Genomic DNA, 12,270 nt, shown 5'->3' on the forward strand with positions numbered 1-12,270 from the left:
GACATTATTTCCTCACACACTTGTTTTGGAGATCAGTAAAACTTTTGCAGTTTAAATGTAAATGTTTTAATAATAATAGTTTCTTTAATGAGCTGGTGTAGTAAAATTGTCGACCTCTATGCCAACAATGTTTTGCAAACCAGAGAGTAACACACTCACACACACACACACACACACACACACACACACACACACACACACACAGTTAATGAGGTGTGAGAGGTCTCCATGGCTCTGCAGGGTCACTCCCACGAGGCGGTGCGTTACTAATGCGTTACGTTCATCCGAGAGCTGGGATGCTGCTGAAAACTAAACTCCACTGCTGCACTCTGAGTCACAGGAGTCACACACACACCGATGGTTGTCCTGAGGATAAGAAATGTGCACAAAAGAAAATATGCTGTTATCAGCCTGTGCATTGTTGGCTTCATCATGTACAGATATCTCGGGTAAGTTTCTCAACAGCATTCTTTAATATATGTTCAGCTTGAGCTACTTTACAACTTGTACAGAATGCATCAGCCTGCCTTGTTACTGCAAAATATGACGCCTACATTTTAACAACAATGCTGCAATTCTCTGTAGAGAGCGAGACAACGTGTGTCATACTTTATTATAAATTGTCACAGATGTTGTTCTTGTTTTATCAGGCTGAGCAACTATGACGTTAAAACATGGATGTAGTCTACCTTACTGAGTTCTAATTCAGTATATTATAAACATGTTTGGGGATGAAGAGCTATAAGGGAATTTAAAGGGAAATTTAAAAAACAAAAATGTTGGCTCAGTCAGAAAAGGAAATATGACGTGCTGCACTTATCTGATGTGTTGATTTCTATCTTGCCTGATAATTCAGATATAGTTTCTGAGGTTTTGTTTGCCTACACAATACTTTTGCAAATTCCTGTCAGGCACATCATGTGGTCCATTCATGCACAATGGCCAGTGTGCTGTATTATGGGAGTGTGACACAAACTACTTTTCTTGTTCCAGCATGCCAGCAGGGGGACGTAGGCTGAGCAGGAAGGTGGGCCTGAGTGCAAACTCATCGCAGTTCACTCTGGAGGGAGAACCCTTCAGGATCCTCGGCGGGTCGGTCCATTATTTCCGCGTGCCGAGGGCCTACTGGAGGGACCGGTTGATGAAGATGAAGGCTTGTGGACTCAACACCCTCACTACGTAGGAAAACTTAACAATCAGCGACGTGGTTTGTTGCTAAAGGTTGTTCTGATGTTGAATATTGACAGAGACAACCGTCCATTCTTTGCAGGTTTGTGCCGTGGAGTCTGCACCAGCCAGAGAGAGGGGTCTTCAACTTCCACACGCAGCTGGATTTAGAGTAAGAAGAAGTGTGACTCTTTCTGTACCTGAATGCAAAGTAGACTCACATACAGTATAATCACAATACTGTTAATAAGTGCAGCCTTTACATTCAATAAACAACATCTACAACATAACATGCCCTTAAAAGATTAAAAACAACTTGCACTGAAGTTGCAACAATTAATCAAGAAATCAAAAAATTGGTTGAGATAAAGTTTATTACCAGCTGTCATATCAACCATATTTTAAACAAACATGCTGAAAGGTTTCCAGCTTCCTTAATGTGAGGATCTGTTGCTTTTCTTTGTCATTTATCATGGTAAATTAAGAATTTCTTAAATTTGTACTTTTCTTTACAACTTCTATAGAAAATGAATAATCTAAAAAAAAAGGCAGATTTATTGCTAATGAAAATAACGGCTACATGTAGCCTTTGATTTTAATAACTTAATGAATGAGTGTGACCTGCAGGGTCAGTGGGCCATGCTTTCATTAATACAGAAGCCCCAAGAGGACATGCATTCATACATTTTATGTTTTGATTTTGTTTCCCATGACACTGAGTACATTTCGGGTGTTTTCTTGAGATCTTGACCTTTTTACCTCGTTATCTCAAGGTTCCAATGCTGGAGTTAATCTGAGGTGTTTTCTGAAAAAAATGTACTTGACCGGAAATCACTAATCATCACAGGAAATTATAATGGATGGATGTATGTCCAGTTTAGGCTTCCGTACATTAAAGTGAATATGCAGTTTAAATAAAAGTGTCTTTAATAAGGAGAAGAACACCTTACATCACCTCTTCTCTTTAACATCTCTAACAACGTTACCTTCTCTGAGGTGCATTGGGAATACTCTCCTTTTCTTTTCATCATCTCTAAGCCTCCGTGCTTCAGGGACAAGCTCGAGGCCGAGAGGTCCCACCTGACAACAGCAACATCTCCCAAACAACAGCAACTTATCAAGCAATTAGCAACACAGCAGGATGAGGAGGGATGAGACGCCTCAGACTTCTGCGGTCGTTGCCGAAGCACATTTCACAATCCTTAAACAACGAGATATGTGTCCTCACTCTTCTGAACTTTGTGTTTGTGAAGACAAAAAATTATTTTTATGTTTCTCTTTGTATTTCAGGGCCTTTCTCAATCTTGCTGCTGAATTGGGACTTTGGGTGATTTTGCGCCCCGGGCCGTACATTTCCTCTGAACTGGACCTCGGTGGACTGCCGAGGTTAGGATTCTTTACATAAAAAAGTATTTGACGAAAAATGCTTTTAAGCTCATCTGAATTACTGTGTGACAAGTTTGTCACAGGTCAAACATAGAAGACTGAAAATCATTACAGACTGGATCACAAAATAATATATTTAAAACATTTAAAGCACTTTCAACACAGAGAAATACAAAAAAAATTAAGATTTTAGGTTGGATGACGAAATAAAACATGGAAGCATTTCTTTCATGACTACTTGTTGCCCCAAACAAAATTCTTGAAAACAAATGGGTTTAGTGATTAACTGAAGCCAACGTGGGGGAATTTCACCACATTTGCACCCCTGGTTGGGTTTTCCAGTGCACCTTAGGGCTGTGCCCAAACACAGATGGAGCAGATTGGGATCGTAAATATATCTCAATTAGGCAAAACCAGCAGGTGAATCTGTGTCTGTTGGGAAGATAAGACTCCGTAGTCAGGGACTCCAGAGCAACATAATATTAAAAGGCGCGCAGAGCATTTAATTTTCTCGCTGGATGACATATTTTTGTGTTTCTTTTGGATTTTATTTCATATTTCATACTGAATCTTTTCTTTGACTGTTGATGGTTTGTTTAGTGGTTTTTAAAATGTTCTATTCTAACGTTTCTTTCTCTATTTGTCTTGATGCTTTGACGTCTTGTGTGAAGCACTTTGAATTGCTTTGTTGCTAAAGTGTGCTATATAAATAAACCTGACTTGACTCTATCAGTGGAAGAAACATAAAAGCTCCTTAAACAAGTCAAAGCCAGTCAAGGGAGCAGATCATGATTCCAAATCACATTATATCACCAATGAAACATGGGCTGGTTGGTACATACCCACTTTAACATTAAACTCAGTGCCAAGTCTTCATTTGTTTTTTTCAGCCGTATTTAATCAGGAGATACAAAATCTTCTCAACAAGGGAGTCAAAACATCACCAAAAAATTATCTCATGAAGAACAAACAACAGGCTGTCTGTGTAGGTTCTTGTAGCCTGCACAGTCAATGTCGCCTGAATTAGATTTTTCACCAAAAGAAAGACAACATTTGTTTCTTTGCTTAAACCCAATTTCACCCTCAGTTTCTTTGTAAGACACTCAAAATAATACGTAAAACAGATTTTTTTCCCAGGAAAATTGAAGGCACTCATTCAATGCCCTCATTGTTCAAAGCATAAATCCAAAAACAATAATCTTTAACTCTCCTCTCTGACCTCATGAAGCACATCTTTTTTGTTTGTGGCTTTAAGAACAAGAATGCACAAGACTACCCTGGTTAACATTAAAAGCAGCTTTTATTCCCTCAGTCACATTCACTAAGGACGACAAAGAATAAGAAGAATATATAATGGTATCGTCAGCATAAGATAAAACTTTGTGTTAGTATCAATTTTACAGAAGATATTAATATTCTTTATAAATAGAGAAGGAACCAGAATAGACCCTTGTTGATCACCGTTCATCAATTCATTTCCATTTTGTATTTTTTGCTTTTATTTTGTTAGATGCAGTGTTTTATTCTAAGTCAATGTCATTTTTAGATTTCATTAAAGATGATGAGATTTTTCTGAAACCAGACTGAGAAACATTAAAATAAATGCCAGGGTAGAAAATTCTATGATGGTACAAATCTGTCATAATTGTATTTTCCAGTTTTAATGATTTTGGTAGGACACTGTTTCAAGAGCAAGAAGATAATCCTTTTATTACCTTCAAAACTTAAAAGAGTTTGTAAAGCCATCCCTCGATTATTTTAACAAAAAACATCTGATTTCGCTTTACGTCTCCAAGAGAAACATCTGTTTCTCAAGACCTTGAGCTGTATCCATTCAGATTGACATTTGGATTTTCTTGCAAGGAAGATGCAGTCATGAATGTTATCGTAAAGGTTATTTGAAAACAATGGGTTGTCATGTCCTTTCACCTTAAATTATCTAAGAGGAGTGTGCTTATTTATTACCTCTAAAAATAGATTTTTTAAATATATGAAGGCTAGCTCAGGGTCTAAAACCTGAACCATTTTACCCCCGTCACAAAAAGAAAGGTCATGTTTACATTTTACTGTGAGGTAAGACGTGCTCTGTCTTTTAGTGTGGTCCTGAACATGATACTCACTCTTGCCTCTGTTCTTACAGATTTGTCTCTAAATTATAATTCATGTTGTTTTGTGTTTCTTTGCAGCTGGCTCCTCAGAGACAGCAGCATGAGACTGAGGACGACTCACCCAGGATTTACTGAGGCTGTCAACACTTTCTTTGACAAACTTATACCAAAAGTGGTTCCACTGCAGGTAGCTACTTGTGACTAATGCCAAAGTTAGTGTTTTTCCAGATCCTTTTATTAGACATGCTAATAACAACAAGGTTTGTTTGTGTTTTTTGAGTTCAAGAAAGGAGGTCCTGTTATTGCAGTGCAGGTTGAAAATGATTACGGATCCTATGCAAAGGATGAAGGTTACATGCTTTTCATTAAAGAGGTATTGTTATGTAGGTTTTTATCAAAGTGCTACCTTAAACCTACATGTACATATAGTGGTTTATATTAATGTTCATGTATTCTGATTGCTAAAAGGCTTTGCAGTCCAGAGGGATCTGTGAGCTCTTGTTCACATCAGACAACCACAACACGTTAAAGTCAGGAGGTGTGGATGGAGGTACAGTATATCCTCAAAACACAAAAAAATATCAAGATGCACAAACTTGAAACACAAAACGTATCCAGTGTTGTCTTGTGTTGCAGCGATCAGATCTGTGAAGCTACAGAAGCTGAATCAGAGAGACCTCCAGGATCTGAATGCTCTCCAGGTGTGTACTTGACACATCACTTCACTGTCCATCACTGAAGATGAGTGTGATAATGTTGGTCATTTCTATACTGTTTTTCAGCCTAACAGCCCCACCATGGTGTTGGACTACTGGACAGGATGGTACGACGTGTGGGGTGAGCTCCACCACGTACTGCCCCCTGAAGGTGAGGAGGGATCTTGTTATGTGACATAATAGATAATAATAGTGTTGTAGTCAGACCGAGTCAATACCAAGACCAAGGCAGGGCGAGACTGAGACAAGCCCAAGACATTTTGGGGTTGAGACAGAGTCAGGTGGCAGGTACATATTCTTTGCAGAAAAGAAGCATAGATAATCTAAATGTTATCACTTTATTTAAGATATGTTTAATTAATATGCTTACATTCAGAATAAGTTGGTGCAACTGAGATTAGTTGAGTTTGTCCTGAAGACGTGTATGCATGCGCTCTCCCTTTTTTTTATTTACAAGGAAAATCAACAGTACATTTCGTATCTATTCTACGTCACTGTATCCATGCCGTTCCCATGAAAATTCACTGTAAATTCTAATTGATTTTAATAATTTTTTAGGCTTTTTGCCTACAAAAATGTAAAGATTTATGTGACATGCATGCACTGATCTCAGCCCATAAGCTACTTGTTACAATTAAATCACTTGCTACCTTTTCTTAAACTTTGTATTTAATCTAAATTCAGTCATAAAGTAAAACTCATATCTAAATACCTCCTCACTCACTGATATCACTCACTCAGATAGATCATATGTTTGTTTATTTTCCTCTTGCTTTCCTTTTTGCATAATGACACCAGCTGCACAACGACAATGTAAATGTAAATATGAAAATCAGGTGTAACCTATTTATGAGAGAGTTCCTGCAGCTCTCGATGAAGAGGATGTAGACGTCACATTTGAAAGTTTGTTTACATTAAAAATCTGAATCATCTTGTCAGACATGGTGTCCACAGTGAGAAAGATTCTGAGGCGAGGCATGTCGGTGAATCTTTACATGTTCCACGGAGGCTCCAGTTTCGGCTTCATGAGCGGAGCGCTGTCTGACCCTTCATACAGAGCTTTGGTCCCCAGCTACGGTAGGTGTCATAAACAAAGTAGCTTCATCTTTGATGCAAATCTACTGCTTTATAATGAGGAAGCACTGACATATTACACCTGAGAGTACTGGATCAGCATAGACTCAAACAGCCAGCAGGTGGAAGCACATGATCGTTATTCTAAGTTGCACTACAATGTTCCTCAGACTACGATGCCCCCTTGACTGAAGCTGGGGAGTACACGCCAAAGTATCACCTCCTGAGGGATTTACTTTCTCGATACAACAGTGAGTTAACCCCTACATTAAAATGAGAACATATACATGTGAATAGCTCAGTGACTGGTGTCTTCTCTGTGCAGAAGGGGACAGCTTCCCTGACATGCTGGCCCTTCACTACAGGGAGTCTTATGAACCAGCCATCATGTACCAACACCTGTCGTTATGGGACGCTCTGAGCTTCACTGAGGGAGTATGTTTTATGTAAGATTATCTGTCACTAATATGTGCAATGATTAGAATTTTGCTGTTCAATCAAAAAAGGTAATTTTACTGATTTGTTGGAATTTTCTGCAGCCTTTTAAGTCAGCCGAGCCAGTGAGCATGGAGAATCTACCTGTGAACAACGGGAACGGACAGTCTTATGGATACACGCTGTATGAGACCACCATCACCAGCGGAGGACGGTTAAAGTCAAAAGACAACGTCAGAGACCGAGCCCTGGTGAGTCCTTATTGTGCAGGAGGGCTTAATATTCCCTCACACTTTTATAGTTTGGATATGCTTTCCTTCCATTTATGATTTCATACTTTTTGATCCACAATACCTTTATAATCACTGAAACTAAATTTAAAGGAAAACTTGAATCATTTTGGTAACATGCTTTTTTGGTCACAAGCGAAAAACAAACAAATATCTAAAAATAAAATAAATCAAATGTCTCCTGACTGTCACAACCCAGCTCAAAGATTGTGATAAACAATGGAGACGAGATGAGATGAGCTGTCAATTTCAAAATGCGTTTTCTTTACAAAAAACTTAAATTATGTGTCATCAGTAGTGTAGTTTATGTGTGGATGTGTGTGAATGTGTATATGCTAAACTGAACCGAAGATAAAAGTCATTGTCAGACGATGGATTCTCCAAACCAGAGCCAGCAGACCCGAGCAAGAGCCAGAACCAGAACCAGAGCCAATAAGCTGAAGAGCCAAGGAGTCAGAGTGCATGAGGGACCAGCAGATCTTAAAATCTAAAAATTGTCATTCAACTAAAAAATATTGACATATTATTTCTGGTCTATATCGCCAAGCCCTAGAGTGAAACATCTGCAGGGAATCCAGATGCAAGATATGAGATATGATTTAATGAATGAGCAGGTATTTTTGTTAGCATTGAATAAAATCCAGCTATCTATTATCCACTTTTTCTGCTGAGCTATCTGGACAAACTCTTGGTCTCTGTTGGTGCCCACAAATGCCGGTCGGGTTTCAGTGGATGAAGAAATGGCCAATCTGACTTCCCGTGCCTCAGAGTCCCTTCCCTGATAATGTGCTGGATATCACAAATACCACTAAGAAGAGGTACCCAGATTTAAAAAGCATTGGGTTCCCTTCCCATGGATGAAGATATTGATGAGGAAGGGCCTGATTTGTTCTCCCAGCATCTCAACGTTAGAGCTTGGGAAATCCCTCTGGCTAAAGGTCCTTCACTGTCAGCGGCAGAGCTTCATACAAGACACATTCCTCTGAGCAAGGACTCAGATTGGCCTTGCATTTTCCCAGATTTACATGATGACGTTCCTATTTATGATACCCCTCAGTGAGGCAGACATTCCTCTGCCTGGTGATGATACGTGGGCCATCACAAACACTGTGGAAAACATGTTTTCTGATCTAAAAGTTATCAAGTTTCTGGATGATCAATTGGATGCTTTATCAAAAAGACGGCTTGGGGGATGTCTCTGCCTGGAGACCCTGTACCCAGATCTTAACAAAGTCAGGCTTCCTTCCCTGGATGATGAAGAAGATGATTTGTATTAACCTTAGTATCACGAAAATAAGGCCTTGGGAGACCCCTTTGCATCCAAGTCCTTCAACTTCACCCTCATCTGATCGTTATGGAATAGATCATCTTCAGGGTGAAGACTCAAATGCCCCGTAGCCTACTGGCAGACATTCCTCTGCCTCCAAAGTCCATTGTGCTGAACATGGATGCCGATGAGGGGGAATACCCAGACATGAGAAACAAAAGGGTTCCTTCTCTGGATGGCCCCATTCATGAGGCATAGTGTTTGAAGATAAGAAGATTTTTCTTCTCCAGATTATGAAATTCCTCAGAAGCTATACTCACGCTAATGCTTCAGGAGAATCCACAACCTAGAAGTCTGCTGACACCGTGCTGGATATTGGGCGGTCTAATGAGAGGAAAAAACCCTGATATTATAAACATTGGGTTTCCTTCTCTGTCCGACCAAGCAGAAACAGAGCATCCATAACTTTCACCCAATTGGACTACCTCTGAGGAGGAAGCACTTTCCTGCATGAGTAGCTCTGCACCAGGACTGGCTTCCTTATGGGCTTGTCTGGGATGCTACATCGGAGCAGTGTGGATTTCAAAACAGCATCTCTCTCCTCCGAGCTGGGAGGGTCTTTTGTGTATAAACTAGACGGGACAGCCATCCAGCATGGCTGCACGTGTGCGTATGCTGCTCTTCATATGTGTTTGTGTGTGTGTGTCCTCCAGGCTTTTAGCATTGATATAGAAGGGGAAAGGAGGGGGAGGGCTTAAGGGTATATATAAGGCAGGTTGAACATCTGGAGACGAGGACTATCCCTGGTGATTTGGTTGGGGGGGATACTGGAAGCATCTTCTCACTGATTCTCTTAAAAGAAGTTTGCAAACCTAAAGTCACCTTTGAGATATTTCAGTCCGGTGAATCAGAGTTTTAATTGAATGCACTATATCATCATTTATTTGACAGCAGTATTCTTCTTCATAGGTGTTTGTAGACAGAAGCTACATCGGCCTCTTCAAGCGTAAAAACCTGGAGTTGGCGGTTCCTGATGGTAAGGTATGGCATTGAACATGTTTGACGGAGAAGGCAAACCACCAATAAACCAACAGTAATTCATAGTAATGTGATGTGATGGATGCTGAAGTTGTGGCTGTAAAAACTTGTCAAAGGCATAAAAATGATCACTCCCTGCAGGGACGGCGCACTTTGAGTTTATTGGTGGAAAACTGTGGACGAGCTCACCAGGGACGAGACCTTGACAAACAACACAAAGGTGATTGACAGACAATATGCAGTTCATTGTTTTGCCTCCTATTAAACCACTCAAACACTCAGAGTGTGGTGAACAAGCCAATTTTGAATTGTGTTCCTGCAGGCCTTGTGGGAGACATTTTATTAAACAATATCCCCTTGCGGGATTTTACAATATACAGCCTGGATATGAAACCCAGCTTTATTGATAGGTTTGTACGCTTTATTAAATCTAAAGCATTTATTTCACTTTCATTTCGCTGTAATATTGTGTTCAAGTCAATGCCTTATTTCAGTCTCTATCAGGCACCTTGGAAAATGCCTCCTGAAATTCCCAGCTTCCCTGGATTCTTTATAGGGAGGCTGTTTGCGTATGGATATCCGAGTGACACATTTGTAAAGCTGCCGGTAAGTGAAATGAACCATATAGTTTACCCTCCATGCATGTGTGCTTTGCATCACAAATACTATGCATTGTGAAGTAATACTTGTTTTGTTGTTGTCGTCAGGGCTGGGAAAAAGGTGTTGTGTTTATCAATGGGCTGAACCTTGGTCGTTACTGGTCAATCGGCCCTCAGCAGGCGCTCTACCTCCCCGGTCCTTTCCTCAACAGCGGAATAAATCAGGTACAAACTGTGCACAAATCTGTTGTTAGAGGAGGAGCAAATTTGTTCATTTTCTTCTTGCAAAGATTTAGATTAGGAGATTGATACTATTCACATGAATGTACCATAGACTGCATATAGGAAGTTGAGAGAATTTCAATTTGAATGTCGCAGAGGCTTGATGTGGAGACGTCATCATCCCCCCTCTTTGCTGCTTCAGAGGTAGTAACATGTTACATGGTAACAGGTGTTACATTGGCAAGACAGGAGCTGCAGAAACAGCAGGGGTAAACAGCGCTGTGTGTGTGTGTGCGCGCATGTCTTTCTCTGTGTATGTGCAGCGTTTATAGACTGGGACACCAACATTAGGCCAAGGCGGAATCAATATGAAGGTCTTAAAGAGGACATATTATCCCCCTTCTCCACCTTTTCAGACAGTCCCCTGTGGTCTAAATGAAACATCTGTGCTGTACTTTGGTCAAGATATAACATGAATCAAGCACCAGAGGAGGTTTGTGACCCTGTATAAACCAGCTCTCTCAGAACGCTCAGTTTTGGTGTGTGTGTCTCTTTAAATGTAATGTGTAAAAATTCAGTTAAACTGTTTTATCCTTGCATTAAAGGGTTGTTCACATTTAACATGTGTAAAAAAGAAGCAAGTAAGTCTAACTGTCTTTGTCTCTCACTCTTTCTGTTTAAATTTATTAGGTCGTTGTGTTTGAGGAGCAGGAGGGTGACTACAAGGTTCACTTTGAGGACACACCTGACCTCGGCATGGCAGCAGACATCCAGTGACTGTCATCACTGCTTACATTGTATTTATTTGGGGGAAAAAATCAGGGTGTCAATGTTGTAAATATATTTGTCATATTTAATATGTTAGATTTAAAAAGTAATATATGTTTACATAAACACAGACAAGTGTCAAAAAGAGACAGAGGCATGTTTGTATGGGAGCATTTTATAACTTTATACATACAGTGCAGTACCTTCAATTACTGTGATTCTTTACACATACAGCAGAAGTACTCAGTTTGTTCTCTTTACCATGGATTTCCTCTTATAGAGTCATAATTTACGTTTGTGGATGGCTGTTATAGTCATTATTGTAAAAATTGTTCCTTGTGTGAATATTTTGGGCAGTGCAGTCATGGAAATTAATCACATTCTCACAGCAACATCTTTTCTCTGACATCATGCTCAGTTATGTTGTCCTGCTGTGTTATAGGTATGAAAATAATAATCTGAGGGAATTCTACAAGATTTAATTTAGTCATTTCTTGACTGATAAGTACAGAAGTGCATTGCATTCACCAAAGACATTTTTTGGACCCCTTATCTCATAAAAACTGCTCAGTCTGATGGATGATCAGACACCTTCAATTACTTTATGTAAAAATCTCTATTTAACATCTCAATGCATGCACAAAGATGGAGAAACAAGTTACAGGATAATAAAAAATGATCTCCTCTTCTTCATATGTTGGGCAAGGTACTGGTTAAATGTAGTGAGCTAAGCTACGAGCTACTCAACATAAGCTTCACTACACCAAAGCTACCACTAGGAGAAATGTAATGAGCTTCAGCAATACGTTAAACATAGCTTGTCACCTAAGGTTTTTATTTTTTATTTATCATTATCAATAATATTTTTACTATTGAAGCAATTTTGGTGAAGTCAATGTCAATGCTTTTTTGTATTTTGAGTTGGACTGCTCTGTGCTAAAATGATGAGTGTCTTTAATTTCTGTTGCTATCTCTTGCTCTGTCTTTTTTTCATCATTTAATGTGACGCCTGCTCCTGAAAGGTGCGATATAGATCAACTTTGCTAACTTATTTACTGAGGCTAATTGGCCAGCTACTGACAATTAACCATTTCCCCCTATGACAGAGGTTGTTCAACAACTTCTTTAATTGAACTAAATACATTTGGTTTAACATACTCTACATTTAATATGCTGACTTGTTTTTGTTACAGCCAAATC

At 39.5% G+C, this 12,270-nt stretch overlaps 1 protein-coding gene across 1 annotated transcript; it reads left to right on the forward strand.

The window, feature by feature from the left end:
- Positions 1–350: 350 nt before the first annotated feature.
- On the forward strand, positions 351–11,384 carry LOC132988506 (beta-galactosidase-1-like protein 2). The gene is made up of 19 exons (XM_061055945.1): positions 351–449; positions 994–1,179; positions 1,271–1,339; positions 2,458–2,553; positions 4,740–4,848; positions 4,942–5,034; positions 5,130–5,211; positions 5,298–5,362; positions 5,444–5,528; positions 6,317–6,454; positions 6,622–6,702; positions 6,777–6,886; positions 6,991–7,137; positions 9,413–9,484; positions 9,623–9,701; positions 9,804–9,891; positions 9,976–10,087; positions 10,189–10,305; positions 10,993–11,384. The coding sequence occupies exons 1-19, from the start codon at positions 358–360 to the stop codon at positions 11,077–11,079; spliced, it is 1,908 nt and encodes a 635-aa protein (XP_060911928.1). The 5' UTR covers positions 351–357; the 3' UTR covers positions 11,080–11,384.
- Positions 11,385–12,270: the final 886 nt, after the last annotated feature.

This window comes from Labrus mixtus, chromosome 14 (assembly GCF_963584025.1).
Source record: "Labrus mixtus chromosome 14, fLabMix1.1, whole genome shotgun sequence".
In the NCBI taxonomy this organism is placed as follows: Eukaryota; Metazoa; Chordata; class Actinopteri; order Labriformes; family Labridae; genus Labrus; species Labrus mixtus.